Source organism: Podarcis pityusensis (genome assembly GCF_964106645.2).
Source record: "Podarcis pityusensis genome assembly, chromosome: 14".
In the NCBI taxonomy this organism is placed as follows: Eukaryota; Metazoa; Chordata; class Lepidosauria; order Squamata; family Lacertidae; genus Podarcis; species Podarcis pityusensis.
The window spans coordinates 40,882,583-40,903,148 of NC_138039.1; the positions used below are offsets into that span (position 1 = coordinate 40,882,583).

General features: G+C 41.0%; 1 protein-coding gene across 1 annotated transcript; it reads right to left on the reverse strand.

Annotated features, from left to right (window-relative positions):
* Positions 1–6,682: 6,682 nt before the first annotated feature.
* Positions 6,683–16,187, reverse strand: DUT (deoxyuridine triphosphatase). The gene is made up of 6 exons (XM_080980546.1): positions 15,054–16,187; positions 13,313–13,404; positions 11,572–11,616; positions 8,986–9,060; positions 7,057–7,127; positions 6,683–6,825 (listed from the first exon to the last, which is right to left on the reverse strand). Exons 1-6 carry the CDS (start codon positions 15,494–15,496, stop codon positions 6,769–6,771), a joined length of 783 nt encoding a protein of 260 aa, XP_080836672.1. The 5' UTR covers positions 15,497–16,187; the 3' UTR covers positions 6,683–6,768.
* Between the last annotated feature and the right edge of the window lie 4,379 nt (positions 16,188–20,566).

Here is a 20,566-nt window from a genome sequence, read left to right on the forward strand (position 1 = left end):
GGTCTCTTTTTTACACACACACACACACACACAATACTGCCCCATGGGGAGGTGGTGGAATTACCAGGATGGAGCACCTAGAGGCAAGGGTAACAGGGGGTGCTGGAGGTGTAAATGACTATTAGACTTTGAGAAGTTGGTATCACTGGATCAAGTGTATCAATTTTGTTGAATAGCTTTAATTGGATTTTGAATAAATGTTCAATTGTTTGTTACTGTTTTGAATTTTATTGTTTAATCTTTCTTAGTGGGTCATGCAAACTGCTATTCTGAATAACGCTTTTCGTAGGGTGGGGGGCACTGGGGGTGAGTTTATGGAACCAAGGTGGCGGCAGCAGCCCAGAAAAGTAAGGGAACCATGGCTTTATGGCCTTCTGTTTGGCATCTAGTCAGGATGATGAAATTGCGGCTAGTTGGCAATCTTGATTTTTGCTTGACAATAAATAACTTGCCTCCCATTCAGAGGATATGGCAGATGGTCTAGGGGTGAAGGAATAAAATGTGAGATCCATACCATGGCCTGTCTCTTTTTCTTCTTGGAAGAAAATGCCTATATTATCAGAAACTACCCTACAATCTGACACAAGAATGGTTTGTGGAGGTATGGTCCAAGCACAGATGGCACAGTAGGGTCTAAAGTGCATTGGCTGAATCTGACTGGCTGAAAAGGAAATGAAGAGCTTTTCATCCAGCTAAGACACATGGTTATTTTGTCTTGCACAATTAGAGACAGCCTTTCCTTTTTCTTCTTTACTCTGGCTACAAATCTGTAAACCACAAAATACTCATGTTAGAAGAATCCACTGAAGTGATTTTTATGATTGTTCAGTTTTCATTATATTTTGTTTTGTCCAATTTCACCACAATCAACAGCAATCAAGAGACACATTTGCTTCACTTCAAAACCTGCCAGCTTTAGTTGTTAACTGGGTCATTTAGTTGCTGACATTTTTATCGTGCTGTTCCAGGATTCTTGAACTGTTTAGTGTATATTGTTTTTAATTCTAATTAAGCAATGGGGAAAAAACACACTAATGAATCAACAAATTTTAAATACAAACAACAGTAGCATCAATAGTCTTAACAACTGTAGCCAGATAACTGCACACATTCTCAACTAAACCCCTTTCTAAACAGATGGGTCTTGCATGACCATCTGAAAGGACAAGGCCACTGAGAAAATTCCATTTCCCACTGCAGATGTGCCTGAATCAAGGGAAAATTCCAGAGCAGGCACTTCACAAGGCAGCTAGACTAAATAAAAATATCCAGGTATCCAGGTCTTTATTATTTTTTGTGAACCCTGTAATGATTGAGAAACCTACTGCATTATATTTTCCTAGTGCTAGTGGGGCCGCAAAATACAGTAGAGGGGCTTCTCATAAACGCAAGCATAGCCACCAGTCTTCTACCAAGCCACTGTACTAAGTGCTTGTTGGAAGACCAAATATGGTGCATCCCAGAAGGCTCATTCCTCTAGAGACCTTTCCATGCCTTGTATTTGGACATCCACATAGACATTGCACCTTGAGGCCCCCAAGTGCACAATCTCTGCTAGCAAAGTGAAAACAGAGCCATGAGAGGACCAGCACAAGGGCAGCCTATTGAATGGTCTGTGTGCTAAAGCACGGAGGGGTCTCTGGAGAAATGGAGATACCCAGGTGGGGGAGTGAAAGCTACACTTCTGCTATGAAATATTTTACACCCTGTTCTAATCAACAGCGTCCATAATAATATGATCGTTATTATCATTATTACTATGACTTAAGAATTTAGCAAACTGTTCCTTTTTCCTTACCACTTCCACCAGCGTATAATAGTGTAATGAGGGGAAATAGTTGTGCTCCTACTTCAGATATCTGAATGGTCCACAATCATTTTTTAAAAAATAAGCAAAACCTGGGAAACACTGAACCAAAGCATTCACTTTAGTTTCACTTGAGGTCACAAATGTATGCAAGTTGAAAATGCCAGGCCTGCCAAAAAAAGCACGCTGAACTCAAACCAAAGAAAAGGACACTGTTATTCTTATGAGGAGATATTTGACGGGGCAGGAAATTGGCAGGGTCATAGAAGTTTACTTAATACTGAAGCTCATTTAACTGTCCTGAAGCCAAAACACAATGACAGCAGACACTAAGTACCTGTCTGAGTAGTTACAAGAGTCCCAGCCAATACAGAAATTGAGAAATATTCATAAGGATTCTCATAACTCTGCCATGTTTCTGTAAGTAGATTAGTTTAATGTGCAGGGGTTGAACATATTCAGTATCATGACAACACAGAAGTTAAAGGAGAAAAGAAGTTGAAAGCTGGGGGTGGGGTGGTAACATTTCTCTTCATTGCAATTTTCCATTTGTGTTGAAACCCAGCAAGGGAAAGAACCCACAGGCTTCTCTCCTATGCCAGAAGTGATTGTACAAAAGGCTCAACCTTCCAAATCTTATTTCAATTATGGGCATTGTTCCCCTCCTTGACATTATGCTTTTGCCAGCTTTCACTCAACTATTGTTGCATGTTGCTTTCCATCAATGTAGTCCCATTGGGAGTTATCAATGATTAATTACATACAAAAAGATCTTTGGGGGTGGGGCGGGGGATTCCTTTGCAGAAGTGTGTACAATGTTAAAAGAAAAGGCTTAAAGTGCCATCTAGTGGTTCATTTGCTATACTAGAAGAGACACCCAGCCTGCGACTACTTTTGCTGCCTGTTTAGGAATGCAAAAACAGTATGTCCAGCAACCAGCAGCTCACTATACATGACTAGAGGGCTACATTCAGCTGGGAGGGTCACAATCATTCATCTGGACAACATCAGCATGGACATTTTTAGTTTTATTATAATTTGTTAATTGCCTGATTCAGGGTGGCCTCTGGGCCACTTACAATCAAGCTTAAAAAATACAAAAATGTTTTGCATAACACAATAATTATTTCAATTATTGTGTTTAAAACTATACAAGTATAATCAAGCTTAGGTGCAAAGGGACAGCTTTGTAAACCAGTACTGCAGAAGAACTTGCAAGGTCTTTTAACAGCCATGCTATGACAAAGGGTAGCAGCCAGTATTAAACTAGGGCTGGGGAGGCCAAGGTTCAAATCTTCACTGTCTTACCCCATAAAAAGTTGTGTCAGATACACTATAGGAAGGGAGAACCATGTATGTCACTGTGGACTCTTTTGAGGAGAGGCAGGATAAAAATGTATTAAAATAAAAACGCTAGTTCATAAACCTGTCCCTCTGCAGTAACCCCCCCCCATTGTTAATCATTTGCACGTCGGCTTGAGCTAAAGATCTGTAGATGGTAATAATATTGGAAATTAGACCTAGCTATATACAATTTTGTTTCCTTTGATTCTCAGACTGCCCATGCCGGTTAAAAAGCAATGTTATCTGTTGGTTTATATTTTGTATATTTACAGTTAAGTCATGTTTTAAGTGATTTGTTTTCTCAACTCTTTACACTGTGGTGGCTCAGGATGACAAAATTAAATGCTGACATAAGTAAAATATTGCTAGGCTGCTAGTTCAAGCAGGATGCACTTGGAAGCCACTGGGAAACAAGAGCAGTTAGAAAGCTTAATAATTCTTCAGTGTTTATATTGGAAAAGTTCAGCTTGAGGTGAACTTGAAAGCATTACTTTCCCATTGAGGTAGATGGATTTTTCCCAGATCCTTCCTGGCATGGGTTCTGCAGTTTCTCTTCAGCAAAATACTAACTTTCTAAAATAGGTTTTGAAACATGAATCATAAAGCAAAATGTTTTGTCTATCAGGTAGGAATAATTTAAGATGCTTTCCTTTAGCAGTAGCTGAACAAAGGTACATGATGCTCAACAGCTAGTCTTAATTCAGAGAATCAGAGTTGTTGGGTTTGAAGGGACCCAAGGGTCATCTAGTCCAACCCCCTGCAATGCGGGAACTGTAACTAAATCATCCATGACAGATGGCCATCCAACCTCTGCTTAAAAACCTCCAAGGAGAGTCCACAACCTCCAAAGGGAGATTTGTTGAACAGCTCTGTCAGAAAGTTATTCCTGAGTTTTAGTCAGAATCTTCTTTCTTGTAACTTGAAGTCACGGGTTTGAGTCCTACCCTCCAGCTTGTTCCCCCTTCCATGTGTCAGCCCTTGACATATCTGAACATGGGTATCATATCTCCTCTTTTCCAGGCTAAACATACCCAGCTCCTTAAACTATTCCTCATAAGGCTTGGTTTTCAGACCCTTAATCATCTTGGTTGCCCTTCTCTGCACACATTCCAGCTTGTCAACATCCTTCTTAAATTGTGGTGCCCAGAACTGGACACAGTATTCCAGGTGTGGTCTGATCAAGGCAGAACAGAGTGGTATTTTTCCTCCCTATGATTTGGACACTATACTTCTAGTTTATGCAACCTAAATAACATTAGCTTTTTTTGCTGCTGCAACATGTGACCCCCTAGATCCTTTTCACATGTACTGTTAGTAAACCAAGTATTCTCAATCTGGTTCTTCCTGCCTGTGTGCAGAACATTACATTTTGTTAGCTTGGGGGCAGTTCTCCAATCTGTTAGTTATTTTGAATTCTGATTCTGTCTTCTGTGGCATTAGTTACCCCTCCCAGTTTAGCATAATCTGCAAATTTGATAATCCCCTCAATTCCTTAATCCAAGTCATTTATGAATATGTTGAACAACAGGCCCAGGACAAAACCCTACAGCATCCTATTAGTCACTTTTACCCAGCATTAGGAACCATTAATGAGTACTCTTTGGGTTTGGTCAGTTAACCAACTACAAATCCACCTAAATTACCTCATTTAACCCACATTTTACGAGCTTCCTTGCCAGAGTATCATGGGGGACTTTGTCAAAAGCCTTACTGAAACCAAGATACATTGTGTCCACAGCATTCCCCTGATCCACTAAACTTGTAACTCCATAAAAAAGAGGAATGAGATTTGCCTGACTTATTTTTTAGAAACCCATACTAGGTCATGATTGTAGCATCCTCTTCTGGTTATGTTAATTATCTGTTCTAGCACATTGCCTGGTATTGATGTCAAACTCACAAGTCGGTACCTGGGTCTTCCTTTCCCCCCTTTTTGAAGATGGGGACAACATTTGCCTGCCTCCAGTCTGCAGGGACCTCACCTGTTCTCCAAAATTCTCAAAGATCATAGAAAAAGGCTCTGAGATTACATTCACAAGCTCCTTTACAGGTCCTGGAGATTGGAATTCACTTAAACTAGATGTTCCCTTACTACCTCTTTTCCTGTCTTGGGCTGCAGCTCCCGCCTTACTTCATTTATTTGGTTATCACCAGGTTGGGCATCACTTTCCTTTCGGGTGACGACAGAGGCAAAATAGGTGTTGAGTAGTTCCACCTTCTCTGTCTCCCAACAGCATTTCTCCATCTTCTCCATGCAAAGACCTAACATTTGCTTGTTCTTCCTCTTGCTTCTGACATAGTCGAAGAAACCTTTAATTTTTAACCTCTCTTGCAAGCCTGAACTCATTCTGAGCTTTATACAGCCTAACCTTCACCCTGCAACTGCTGGCTACTAGTATATACTGCTCCTTTGTGATTTCCCCTTTCTTCCATTTCTTGTACATGCCCTTCTTACATCTCAGCTCATCTGTAAACTCCTTATGCAGCCACACTGGTTCTCTTAGACGCCTCCTACTTTTCTTTGTTGGAATTGTCTGCATTTGGGCCTTCAACTGATATGGAGAAAGGCAGTTTTCTTTAATTGGAAATGTGGGTTGGAAAGTCTGTTGGCACAGAAAGGGGCCATGAGTGGGATACCCCAGAGGAGACAGGGGTTGGGAACTGTTGCTAAAGTCATCTGGATATCCTGTTTTCTTTAACAGGCATTTGGTTTAAGTGGAAATTCTAATTGCTCTCCTCACTGCTGTGTTTTGTTCATTTCATTTCATTTCATTTCATTATGAAGATGTTAATCTGCTTGTTGGAATTGTTTTATGGATTCTGTGATTGTTGAATATTGCCTCTTTTCTTAATGTTCATTTCTACTGAGACAGAAGTAACAAAGTATTGGTGAAGGCAGATTATAAACACTTAATAGTCGTTTCTCAAAAAGCGAGTCAGATGGTCAGTTAAGGACTCAGACATAAATAGTAGGAATTCCTAAATATTTTCATCTCAATATTTCATTTTGAGTCAAGAACTGGGTGGGAAGCATAAAATCTGATGAGCAATTTCTGTGTTGCATATTAGTTTGAGAGATATGGATCAGGTCTGTTGCATCTAGAAATAGGACCATTTATGTTGTGGTATCCCATTACGTAATAGCCTCCCTAGACGTATTGGCATCACTGTTGGCTTTTAGAATAGAGTCGTTCATATTCTAGGCATTTGCCAGGTGATCATTTTATTATTTTCTTTGCTTCTTGCTGATTTCATTTCAGTCTTTATTTTAAGTGTGATTTTATAAACTGTTTTTTTTTTTTTGTTATGACTTCACTGATATTTTGTAAGTAATTCTGTGAAGAGCTTCAAGTGCCTTTTGTAGTCCTTAATAGTTTTCACTTGAAAAATTCCTCTGCGCTCTACTAGCATGATACTGACACCTACTGAACATAAGTAGGCAGAGAATAGTATGTTGTAACACATATTCAAGTTATTTTCCTTGAATAATGGTTGTAACTTCAGCAACTCTGTATGAACAGAAAGCAAGTCTACCAAAAAAAAAGTTTTATTTATACAAAAATGCTCTATACAAAAACAAGGGAAATGAAATCATTTACTACAAGTAACAGCTATCCTTATTTCTGGCCAGTTGATCCAAAACCTCCTGAGCCACGTTCTGTTTCATCCAAAACCTAAAAGATAGATATGTGATTAATTTCTCAAAGTCATTGTCTCTTGTTCTATAATTTTGAAAATCATGTGACCACCACAATATATTTCATGTTTAGGTACAAAATTTAAAAAATGCAGTGGATAGTGAATGACAAACTCTTGTGCTAAAGTAGCAAGCAGGATTTAATTCCTCTCCTTCCTTTTAAAAAGAATAAATCAGCTGTGGATACAAAGTATTTGAAGTTCCTTACCTGGACTTCTTCAAGCTCAGGATAGTAGATGCGCTCACAGATCAGCTGGGCAATCCTGTCCCCCTTTTTAACTTCAAAGCCAAAGTAAAAAGGGTTTAAGAATTCATAGTATCAACACTTTAAGAACACTACAGTATAAATTATCCTGCAATTCTATGGCTCCTTACTAAGCATATATATTAACTCAGTACATGTGAGCTATGTAATCAAAAGTTTTGAATTAGCCGCCACTACGGTTGTAAACCAATGTTCTAACAGCTATACAGCCAGTTAGCATGGCCGCGTGAACCAACTATTAATTTTAGAAGAAAACGTGATTTAAAATCAGTCTGATTTAAAACCAATCTACCCTCATTCAGTCCTCCCAATCACTGACTAGACCTAAATTTGCTTAGCAATGCTGCCAGCATCCTGTTCCATCAGACTATGCCTTGAATCCATTACAGTGGTACCTTGGGTTAAGTACTTAATTCATTCCGGAGGTCCATTCTTAACCTGAAACTGTTCTTAACCTGAAGCACCACTTTAGCTAATGGGCCTCCTGCTGCCGCCGGAGCACGATTTCTGTTCTCATCCTGAAGCAAAGTTCTTAACCTGAGGTACTATTTCTGGGTTAGCGGAGTCTGTAACCTGAAGCGTATGTAACCTGAAGCGTATCTAACCCGAGGTACCACTCGGGTACCTCGGTACAGTCTTCATTCATCTCCAAAGTTTGGTGATCCAACTTCAATTTAATACATCACTATGTATTATTCTGATTAAGTATTTAACTAGATGTATTATTGAAGTGGAGTTTTGTTTCACCACAAACTCTAATATTTTTAATAACATCTGGAGCAGTCATTTGCTGCTGTAGCTAGTGATGTTAAATTCTTGAGAATAATTTTTTGGAGAATATTCTCAATGAATGAGAATATTAGAGAATTTTCATTAGTTAATATACATGTTTAGTCATGGATAAACTTGTTCAGATGGCAATCAAAAACTGTATCTATACTTTTATTCAGTGGGGCAATACAGTGAATTCACATTCTTCAAAAAATAAAAATAAAGAGACCTCAACTGTTTAAATCAAGACCACCTCACATGCAGTTACGCATAATTGTATAGGCCTAGGTACTGTATAAAGCATTAAAGCTACTTTCTGGAAAAACAAAACAAAACAAAACACTGTATGGCCAAGGGTACAGAATTGCTAAGAATAAGGTCACACCAAAATAGAAAAAGGGCTATTACATATACTTGAAATACATACGAATTAAATTGTTCATCAAATTAAATGAATAGCATTTTTAAAACTAAAATAAAAATGTTTTCTGTAGTTCACATCTCAGAACTTCCAATGGTGAATGACACAATGCCCAGTAATGTAACTGGATCAAAAAAATTACTAATCATTACTTACACTGGCAATATCACAGCTTGACTTATTATTTACTATGTCTTTTAAATGTGGGTTGTAAAACTGGTTCTTATATTAGAATTTACAGTTTGTGGAGAATATTCTCTGGAGAATTTTCTAGCAGAAAATATTCTCTAGAATATTCTAGCAGAGGATATTCTCACCTCACATCACTAGCTGTAGCAAGAGGACTACTGAACCTGAAAACACAAAGCAATACTGTAGAGAAGTTCTGCTATTTACTTTCCCTTGGAGATGCTTCTTAAACTCCAGGAAGAATGGTCACCCTCTAAAATACAGACCAGGCTAACTACACAACCCTAGCATATTGAAACTCCTTTTGTAAATGAATCACCAAGGCTAAAATAAGGCCGCAACCAGCTCAAAGTTTTAAACTACATTAGATCTTCCATATTGAGGACTGGAATGTTTACATGTTTCTAAAAAGGACACAATAAAAGAGAAAGCTTTTTAAAAAAAACTACAAAGTTCAGGTGGATATCTACACTTCAAAGTTTAATTCTTACCTTTAAAAGGTTCCTTTCCAAAGTTAAATAGTACAACACCAACATTTCCTCTGTAATCCTCATCAATAACCCCAGCTGTAATATATAACATCGGGTAATGTAAGAAAGTAGAAGTTTTTCATTATACATTTTTTAAGGAATTCCACCTTTTACTTGACTGCTAGGAACACCTGAATATTGAAATAAGAAACTGATTTGGATGCAACCTGTATCACACTGAAGTGGGCTAGTTCAGATGTAACATTTATGGCTCAAGACATGCTTACTTCATCCTTGTTGGCTAGCTTTGATGCTTTAGGCCTAGTCTCTTTAAATCAGGCTCTCCAGATGTTGCTGGACTCCAACTTCCACCAAAGATCATGAGTTGCAGTCTTCCAACATCTGGAGGGCGCAGGTTTCCCACCTGCTTTAAACCACTGTTTTATGTTACACCCAAAACAGGCAATTATTGCTTAATGCCAAATTACAAACCACAATAGAATGTGAGGGAAGAGTTCAGGCCAGATAACTTGTTTCCAGTTTAATAAAGTATTCTTTCTTTAACCAGGTTTAATAAAACAGCACTGGTTCAATATCAAAACTCCAGCCTTAAACTTGCAGTTAGTTTCAAATTCTATTCTGCAGCAACAGTGGTCATAAAGGCCATTTATAGTGTAGAATTGTTACAATTTTACTTTAAAGAGGGGCGTGAAGGGAGCCACTGCTGGTAGTTCTTATATAAACAGCCTTGTCTTCTCAGTACCGTACAGTGGTACCTCCAGTTGCAGACGGGATCCGTTCTGGAGGTTCGGTCAGATCCTGAGGTTTCCGCAACCTGAGGACCGCTTCTGCACACGCAGCGAAACCCAGTAAAATACTTCCGGGTTTCCCATGCGTGCATCCCGAAGTTTACATAACCAGAGGGTTATGTAATACAAATTAGCAAAAGCTACAGAAAGGGAAGTTCAGAACAAGTAGACAACTCTTTCCTATTTCCCTCTACTTGTGTCAAAGCAGCTAAAGTAGATAATACTGGGCTGCTCAAGGAATTTAACAGCAAACCAAATAAAACCATGTAACAGAATACAGATACAGTGGAACCTTGGGTTGCGAACGTGATCCATGCAGGAGGCACGTTCACAACCCGCCGCGTCTGCGCACACGACGTGATTTGGCGCTTCTGTGCATGCGCCAAAACCTGGAAGTAACCTGTTCCGGTACTTCCGAGTTCGGCGCAGTCCGTAACCCGAAAACGTGCAACCCGCGGTAGTTCATTGTGGGTGTCAAGAATATTAAGCAATAAAATGAAAATCTGTACTCTCCCTGCCAGATTAACAATATACATTTTGTTGAAATCCTTCATTCCAAAAGCACACACATGCAGATTATGGAAACTTCCATAATGGCTTTTTCAGAATTACAATAACCTTCAACTATTCATACGCATAAGGAATTTCCCAAGATTTTAATACAGGAGCAAAACAAAAAGCAGGAGACAGTCAAGCTCAATTGTAATGTTTAAACTAGCATTCAAAATTTAGTCTTAATTTGTATGCATTTAAAATAAGTTAGAAGAGTTCTCTGGAATTACGGTATGTTAATTTATTCAACTGCAAAGACTACATATAACAAGAACCAGCTATTCCAAATATTCAATGTGTGGCTGAAGTAACACTAATGAACTATTCAAGTAAGTACTAAGTAGGATATTTTCTAGAAACTAAATTGATGTCTTAAATAAACACCTTTACTTATCCAGATCTATATTTCTCCTCTCTAGACACAGCATCTGGTACTTCCTAAGCAAACTCTTTATCAGAGTTTGCATATTATTACTGGCTGTTTTAAAAGTTTTGCTGAGGAAAACAGAATTTCGAAGGATTTCCCACCAGTGAAGTTATTGCAATGACAAAGATATGCAAATGGAATGGTCAAAATGGGGCCAAGTTAGATGTGGGTATGTAGCATAAAGTGTATTTCCCACCTCAACTCCACATGGTCCCCTCGTAATTCAGCACTAAATTCTCTCCATTTCGTTATACCCAAGACACAAATGTTGCATATAACATGTGCTTCCTTTAAGTTGAAAATGTTATGAAGTAAAACATGCCTCAGGGTCTTTGGGCACCTCATAGCCTCATGAGAGTATATGCTTCAGGAACTACCTAAAAATAACCACAGTAATGAGATTTTGCAGTATTTTGCAACTAAAGCTATGAATCTAGGGTTATGGTACACATAGAAGCATAAATGTCAAACCCATGTTAATTTCATGCTCTACTGAAACAGCTAAAGTAGTTTGTTGAAGGCTTGTGTTGAGTGGCAGTTGCAGCAGCGGTGGAAATAATATTAGAACAAGCCAGTTAAAGGTTTTATGAAGCGAACTTCTATTCCTGCAAAGTAGCATGAAGCTAAACCTCATTTGACTGAGGATGCAAACACCTAGGATAGAGATCTGATTTATTCCATCTACAAATTAGCCATATTAGATGTCTCAACTGCTTGTGAACCCAGCTGTCAATTTCAATAATATATGTTTCTACTATCATATACTGGTATGTGATAAAGCCATCAAGTGCTAAAAAGTGTAAGAAACAAGTGACTTACCGCCAACATCTATGAAATGGTTTGCGGCTAAACCAGAGCGAGGAGCTAAACAAAAAGAAAGGAAAATAGTTTTTAAAAACAAAAAATCAAAACTAATTTTTTGTAAAATGTACCTCCATGGCAAGTTGTTCAATACTAATAGTTTCACATTTCACAAGTATTTCTAAAATGTTTCAATTAACAGCATTATATAGTTTCTTTCAGCAATAAAATAAAACACAAAGAGAGCCAGTGTGGTATAGTGGTTAAGAGCGGTAGTCTCGTAATCTGGGGAACCGGGTTCGCGTCTCCGCTCCTCCACATGCAGCTGCTGGGTGACCTTGGGCTAGTCACACTTCTTTGAATTCTCTCAGCCCCACTCACCTCACAGAGTGTTTGTTGTGGGGGAGGACCCACTTTGAGACTCCTTAAAGGGAGTGAAAGGTGGGATATCAAATCCAAACTCCTCCTCTTCTTCTAAAATGGCTTTAATAAGAGAGCTGTCTTGCATTTAGAATAATTGTTTGCATGGCTGCACTCACACTAGTGAGAATTATTAAGTGACTCATATGGACATGGCTAACTTGGTTAAGGTAGCCAGGATTAAGAAGGAACGCTCTATCCACACTTCTTGTTCAGCGTTATAGTATCTGGTGTGGTTATTCCCAACTTCAGTAGAAACCTACATTGCTTGACAAAACCACTACAGTACATTCTTCAGCATGTTGCAATCCTTTTCAGTTACGTTGGGGGAAAAACATTTTAGCCCATCAGTGTAGGTTTATTACTCATTTTATATAAGCAAAAAGGTACTGCAATCATACAAGGACGTTAAGCATATACAAAAATTCTTGAAGGACTGGAATACAAATGATGTGTTGAAGCAAGTTGCAACTCAAATGAGTTCACTTCTGTGCTGGTACTAAGCTCAGGACAACTACAAAAGGAAACACACACTAAGTTTGCTTTCATTTATTGAAGCTAAATGCCCACTGAAATGTTTTACAGAATCACATCCCAAAACCCTGATCTGTTAATAACATGGAACCAATAAGGGAGGCAACCCTGGATTTAATCTTAAGTAGAGGTCTGGACCCTGGCAAGAGGTAAGCATTGTTGGACCAGCTAGAAATAGTGATCATGGTGCTATCACAATTCACCACTTATGTAACTGGACAAGAAGTCTTTAACTGATTTCCAAAGAGAAAATTGTATTTGCAGACCCAACAAATTTAAGGACTGGACTTTATGGGTGGTATTTGTATAATTATCAGATTTCCAAATGCAAAGCAACAAAAAAACCAGGCTTCAGATACATAAAAATTAAGGTGTTCCAAATTTAGTTTTACATAAATCAATTTATTAATATGGCTGCTAAATAAAGCTTTAAAAGAGGCTACTAAAAAGTTACCCTAGGCTGCAAACCCACAAGTACCTTATTTTTCCGTGTATAAGACTAGGGTTTTTCCTAAAAAACAATGTCAAAAATTAGGGGGAGTCTTATACACGGATACCTCTTCCCCCATTTTCTTAAATCTGAGTCCCCCAAAATAGGGGGAGTCTTATACATGGGGCATCTTATAGACAGAAAAATATGGTACTTATTCAACACAAGGGACTATAGAACTAATGTACTCCTGCAGGTTTTGCAGATCATTTCCAGGAAATACTTAGAGAATATACATTCTTATTCCATAGTTCTCAGGAGAATAGTCTTAAGAAGCAATTTGCAAGATTAGAAGCTTTCTGTTTTGCAACTTACCTACTCGACCATAACATCCAGAAGGAAGGGCAATCTGAATGTCTGTTTTCACTACAGCCTTCCCTGAAGCAGGGATTTCAATGTCATATGCACTAGAAAAGCAAGCAAATTTATGTTATTACCAGAAGAAATACAAATTGCCTTGTTAAGCATGACCATCAGACCAGCATTCAATTTCTAGGCATAACCAGCCAGGTGTTCTGGGAGCTCACAATGCCTGAAGGGAATGGCCCTCCTCTGCCATTTGGCCCCAGAATGTGATGAATCACATGTGTCAAAATTCCCTTTTATACATCAAGGTATTTTCCATCTGGTCACTCTAGCTCTGAAAAACAAGGAATTGTACGGGCTGTAAACATTTCCGATTGGGTTGCATGGTGGAAGGTGGAGATAAGGATAGGTCCTGGGTGCAAATAAAAATTAAAATAAATTGAAGACTAAAATTGTCCCAGATAATTGCAGTATAAAGATAGTAACACCAGGTGAGCAATCTAAAAGGGTGCTCAACGCTACTGTTTTGCACTAAAGCCTGCCTCCTGGCACATGAAAATGAAGTCACTTTGCGCTATATGACCCCGTGTCTCTCAGGCAGGTTTTGAGGAGTGCCTGAATTACGGGGGTGGTGCGGAGACCTCCCAGCTATTAGCCACCTTAAGCACCACTGTGAGGAAATGCAAAACAATACAGTTAAATAATAAGTATCTTTTTGTGACAGACCCATAGCTAATGACTGCAGGAGAAAGAAGCAATTTAGCCAAAATTCTAGGAATTCAGGGATGGGATTTGTTTCATTTGGAAAACCCCTACTTGTGAAATTGTTAGTAGGATTGGAATATCTCTTGTAGTTTAAGGGTGAATTCTGGACACAATGGAGATGTAAAAGATGTGGATCATCATAAAAGATGCAGGAGGAAATGATTAATAATAGGACGCACAAAGGGAAGGATGGAAGCCCAGGAGATTCCTTGGAATCTTGTTTTTATGATTTATGTCTGATATATCTTTGTAAAAATTTAATTTGAAAAACCAAATAAATTTTTAATAAATAATTTTATTATTTCCACGCTGCCCATCTGACTAAGTTGACCCAGCCACTCTGGGCAGCTTCCAGCATATACCAAAAAAAACATTTAAAAGCTTCCCTATACAGGGCTGCCTTAGCCTGATCCACTACTAATTCACCCAGTCCTCTTAAAGACACAAATAGCAGGTGTGGGGCTGAATGCACCGACTCCTGACCTTGATAAATGGGTTGTGGCAACTCTCTCTCTCCACCTTGATCTTAAAAGTGAAAAAGGCTCTTTCCAGGATTGTTAAAACACTGAGAAGCAAGCAAGATTCAAACACTATTTTTTTTAAAAAAAAAAAAATACTGTTAAACCATTCTGAGAAGCAGGCAGGATTCTAGCACTATATATTTTATATTGCTGAACCGCTCTGAGGAGCAAGCAGGATTAAAGCACTATTTTTAAAAAATATTGTTAAACCATTCTGAGAAGCAAGCAGGATTCGAACTCTCTATTTATACATTGTTAAAGGACTCTGAGAAGCAAGAAGAATTCCAGCACTATATATTTCTTTATATTGTTAAACCGCTGAGAAGCAAGCAGGATTCCAGCACTATATTTTTTATATTGTTAAACCACTCCGAGAAGCAAGCAGGATTCGAACTCTCTCTCTCTACATATATATATTTATCCATTGTTTAGCGGCGGCGGTGGGCCAAAGCCCTCTCCCTCACCTGTACAAGTCATAGCCCGCAGCCCGGGAGGAGCCCTTGGAAGGAGCGGACGCGTTTTCCGACAGCTTGGAGAAGCGGAGTTTCTCGCCGGGCGCCTCGCAGCCCGAGACCTTTGGCCTCTTGCTGGGGGAAGAGGCGAGGTCCGCTTCAGAACAAGGCATGTTGGGCGCGCGAAAGAGAGAGAGAAACGCAAAAAGGCGGGAGAAACGGAGATAAGGAGAGGCGGTTACTCCTGAGGAGAATGAATAAGAAAAGCCCGCGCTTTTTCCCTCCCCGCCTAACCGCCTCCCTCGCGCGCGAGAGAATTTCAACCCAAGCACCAATGGGCGCGCGAGGGGGGCGGGGCGAATGACGGGAAAGGATGTGCCGTCAGTCACTCTTGTTTTAGAGGCAAGAGATATGGAGGGCGGGGAATGTAGAGGAGTCCAAGCTACCCTCCGCATGATCACTTTCCGAGTTCGTACTGGAATCTACCCACTTCCATTCATCCTTTTCTCCTGCAAAAAGCGGGAGCTGCTCAAACGAGCAAAGCAAATGGAGAAACCCTCAGTTCTAGCGGAATTGTGACGAAATAGCGGCCTGCCCTCCACCAGCAATAAAAAAAATCTGCTAGCACGTTTGCAAAAGCTAAGCAGAATCCGGTATGGTTTCGAATTGGATGGCAGCATGTTGAGATTCCTGCACTGCAAAGGGGTTGGATTAGATAGCTTTTAGGAATCCCTTCCAACTCTACAGTTCTGTGATCTCCCCCCTTCCGCAAAAAAGCAGCTCCATATTGGGGAGGGGGTGAGATTTGATTATTAGAATCAGGTCAAATAAATATATTCGTTTAAAACTATTGTTTTAAAAAAAGCCCACCGCCATAAGAAAGAAGACCCAAGTTAGTAAGCCTATGCACATTTTACATGGGAGGAAGTCTCCCCTGAACACGATGGTGCTTACTTCCAAGTAGGCATCCATTGGCCAGTGTGGTGCAGTGGTTAGAGTGCTGGATTAAGACCAGAGAGACGGGGGCAGCGGTTTTTAATCTCTATTCAGCCACTCACTGACCTAACCTAACCTACCTCGCAGGCTTGTTGTGAGGATAAAATGGGGAGCAGGCAGCTGAAGCACCTTGCATGACTTGGAGCAAAGCTTGGATATAAATAATAATAATAATAATAATAATAATAATAATAAAATTTATTTATATCCCGCCCTCCCCAGCCGAAGCTGGGCTCAGGGCGGCTAACAACAATAAAATAGTGCAACATTCTAAAAACATTTCATTATAAAAATTAATTAAAATCCAATTGATGGCAACCATCAAGCTTAAGTTCTGTAAAGATTGCCAGAGGAGGGAGTCAGGCTGCACCCTGACCAAAGGCCTGGTGGAACAGCTCTGCCTTGCAGGCCCTGTGGAAAGATGTCAAGTCCCACAGGTCCCTAGTCTCTTGTGACAGAGCGTTCCACCAGATTGGAGCTGCAGCTGAAAAAGCCCTGGCTCTAGTTGAGGCCAGCCTAACCTCTCTGTGGCCTGGGACCTTCAGGATGTTTTTATTTGAAGACCATAAGTTCCTCTGTGGGACATACCAGGAGAGGCGGTCCCGTAGGTACGAGGGTCCTAAGCCGTATAGGGCTTTAAAGGTTAAAACCAGCACCTTAAACCTGATCCTGTACGCCACCGGGAGCCAGTGCAGCTGGTATAGCACTGGGTGAATGTGATCTCGCAGCAAAGACCCCGTAAGGAGTCTCGCAGCGGCATTCTGCACCCGCTGGAGTTTCTCGGTCAGTCTCAAGGGCAGCCCCACATAGAGCGAGTTACAATAATCCAGTCTGGAGGTGACCGTCCGTGGATCACAGTGGCTAGGTCAGGGCGAGAGAGGTAAGGAGCCAACTGCTTAGCTTGGCGGAGATGAAAAAATGCCGCCTTTGTTATAGCTGTAATCTGCACCTTCATGGAGAGGGAGGTATCGAAGATTACACCCAAACTCTTAACGGACGGTGCTGGCACTAATTGCACCCCCGCAAGAGATGGGAGTTGCCCCCTCAATCCCATATCGTCCCGTCCCGGCCAGAGGACCTCTGTCTTCGAAGGATTTAACTTCAACCGGCTCCCACGTAACCATCCAGCCACAGCTTCCAAACATCTGATCAGTGTGTCTGGGGCCGAGTCAGGATGGCCATCCATCAACAGATACAGTTGGGTGTCATCGGCATACTGATGGCAACCCAGCCCAAAACTCCAGACAAGCTGGGCAAGGGGGCGCATAAAGATGTTAAAATGCATCGGGGAGAGTATCGTACCCTGAGGCACTCCACACACCAAGGAGTGGCGCGATGACAATTCCCCCCCAAGCACCACCCTCTGTCCCCGACCAGAGAGAAACGAGTGCAGCCATTGAAGGACTGTGCCCCGGATCCCCACGTTGAATGAATGCACTAAATAAAAAAAAAAGTATGCCCGCCCTGGGGATCAGATACCGTTTGCGCTCACATCCCACTTGCAGGCTTGCCATCTAATTGGCTGCTGTGATCCCAGGATGCTGGACTAGAATATCATGGGCCTTTGGCCTCATCCAGCAGGGCTCTTCTCTGTGTGTTTTTACATGGGTAAAAGATGCGTTGCTTGCAAGGCGCAGCCTTTTCTGGCTGGGTCGCCGCTTCTCAACCTAGCCTGCCTCACAGGGTTGTTGTGGAGGGTTCAACGAGGAAGGGGGAAGAGAACTATTTAACGCCACCTTGGGCTCATTTGGAGAAAAAAGTGGGAAACAAAATTGCAATGCAATGCAGTATGAAATGGAGTCACATGCTGCTGCCCAGTTATTACAGCTACGCTATAAAAAAACCGACTCACACAACCCCTCATTGTTTGCAATGGGGAGCTTTTTCTTCCTACATTCCTATTTTTGCAACCAGGAGAAATATAGCAAGACTAATAGATTTCTAGCGCAAACTCGTTTCTGAGTTTATTTAGGGAGCAATGACTTGGGTTTTTGGGGGGTGGAGAACAGGGGTCGAAATGAAACGAAATGTACACCTTGCACACTTCTCCCTACTTTTCCCAGGCTTATCTCTTCTCTCCCCCCCCCTTCCATGCCTAGTTAGTACGGTCCCCAAGGATGAGGGAGCTCCTTGGTGGGAGAAACCAATTTCCCCAAAAGGAGAGGGGGAAAGGGGCGTTTCGCCCCTGCGGGTTCGGCTGGTCGACCCCTTCCTCCCGAGAGGGAATAATGGCGGCGGCGCCCTTTCTTTCGCTTTGGCCGGCACCTCTTGCCTCTTTCCCTTCTCCCGCCCCGCTCCTTACTTGCTCCTGAAGAGCAGCCGGAGGAAGCGCCCGGCCATGGCTGTCGCCTGCAGGCCCGCGTTCGGGCTTCACCGCTGACCCAGCCGTGGCGTCACCTGCCTCAGCCAAGCACATGCAACCCCTCAACCCACCGCCAGAGGGCTATGGGTTCTTTGGACTACATTTCCCATCAGCCCTTCCTATATGCTCTGCCCCATCCCATACTCTTGAGTTTGCTCTTTTAGTGAAAGGTTATGAGTCATGGTGTAAAGCAGGCTTCCTCAACCTCGGCCCTCCAGATGTTTTGAGACTACAATTCCCATCATCCCTGATCACTGGTCCTGCTAGCTAGGGATCATGGGAGTTGTAGGCCAAAAACACCTGGAGGGCCGAGGTTGAGGAAGCCTGGGGTGCGTGTGTGAACTTGAAGGCGCTAAGGTTGTTTTTTAGTTGCTATTTTGTTAATGTTGTTCATATGCTGCTTTATAGATATTAAATTCCGTATGGATTTGTTAATCATGACTTGCTGTAATAGTGATGGAAGAATTGTGTGAAGAGGTGTGGGACATAGCTGTTAATTGATAAATTAACATTTATTCATCATGATTTTCGACCGGCTGATGGGAAAAGGTTAGATATGCAGGAGAAATGATTTTGAGGAGATACGGAAGGTATTTGTAGAATTTGTACTGTTGAAACGGAAAGGGACCAAACCATTGCAAGAGGTGTTGAAATTTTGGAGGTTGGATAGTTACCGTGGAATGGTCTTGGTGGTGGGGTGCACATTTTTATTTTTATTTTTATTTATTATTATTACTTCGTCAAAAGGAAAAGTAGTGATTAGCTTATTTTTTTAGTTGCTGTTTTGTTAATAAATTACAATACAAAAAACACTGTTATTTGCTATTTTATATAATGTATACTGTATTTGTGATGTTTTGTTATGCTATTGTTATTTATTGCTTGTAAGCCACTTTGAGATTCATTTGAATGAAAAATGGCATAGAAATACAATAAATCAATTACAATAAAATAAAAACCTGTTTCGACAGCATGATGAGCTTCTAACATTGTGATCGGACTCTGCGCTCCTGCCAACCCAAATTCTTAGAAATGTCAACAAAACAAAGTCACGGAATTTCATTATGTAATCCAACATTTATTAGTCACCTGTCACCATTTATTGATTGCATTGCATTGCAACCCCACCTTTCTTCCAAGGAGCTATACATAGTTTTCTTCCTGTTTCCTCCTCACAACAACCCTGTGAGGTAGGTTAGGCAGGGAGGCAGTGACTGGCCCAAGGTCACCCAGTGAGCTTCATGGATGAGTGGGGATTTGAACCCTGGTCTCCCAGGTTCTACTCTGCTACTAACCCAGTGGTTCCCAAAGTAGGTGCCAACCCTTAATGGCGGTGCAATTATCTGGGGGAGCACAAAGTGGCAGGGGGGTGCTGGAGATGTAAATGAGTGTCTTTTAATTACCTTTTCCCCCTAAGTGCAAAAGATCAAAACAGGAAAAGTACTCTGACCTCTTTTGGTAGCAAACCCCAGTGTATTCAATGGGGCCTGTTTGAAAGTGTTCTTATGATTGTGATATCTGAGCAATGTAAATAGAACAGTTACATAGCAAAAAAAAATTTAATTGTCAGCGCTTGAGAAAAGCTACCATATGCCTTTGAAGAGCATGTAAGCCATCTTAGATTATTAGCAATTTAAGATGACTGTATTATCAGCACATACTGTTGTGAATAGTCACCTTGCTTGCACCTTTAAACTTCATTTGAGCTGTCACAGACTGTTTTGCATTTCTCCCCCTCTCCACACACAGGTGTATGTATTGTTGGCACCTGTCTGTCTCGAGAGACAATGAAGTGCGCCTCTGGTGCAAAGTCAAACTTTTGGATAATCACAGCGCCTGCTGTGGCTGCAGAGACCGGCAACTCGTAACTGTTACCTCCTGTGTTGTTATTGCTGCAACAGCAGCACCAAAGTGACCTCTCTGAGGTGCAAGCCTGGGCAGTGTATATGGAGGTACTGCCCAGACGACAAAATCATCCCCCTCTGCCTCACTGATGTGGTCCAAAGGAAAGCACAGTGCCAGATTCACCTATAAGCTAAAGAAGCTATAGCTTAGGGCCCCACTCTCTTGGGGGGTCCCAAAAAATTTAAAGGAATAAACACCTGGATGTATATTTCCAAAATATAAGATAAAAAAACAAATAAAACAAAACCTACATACAGCAACA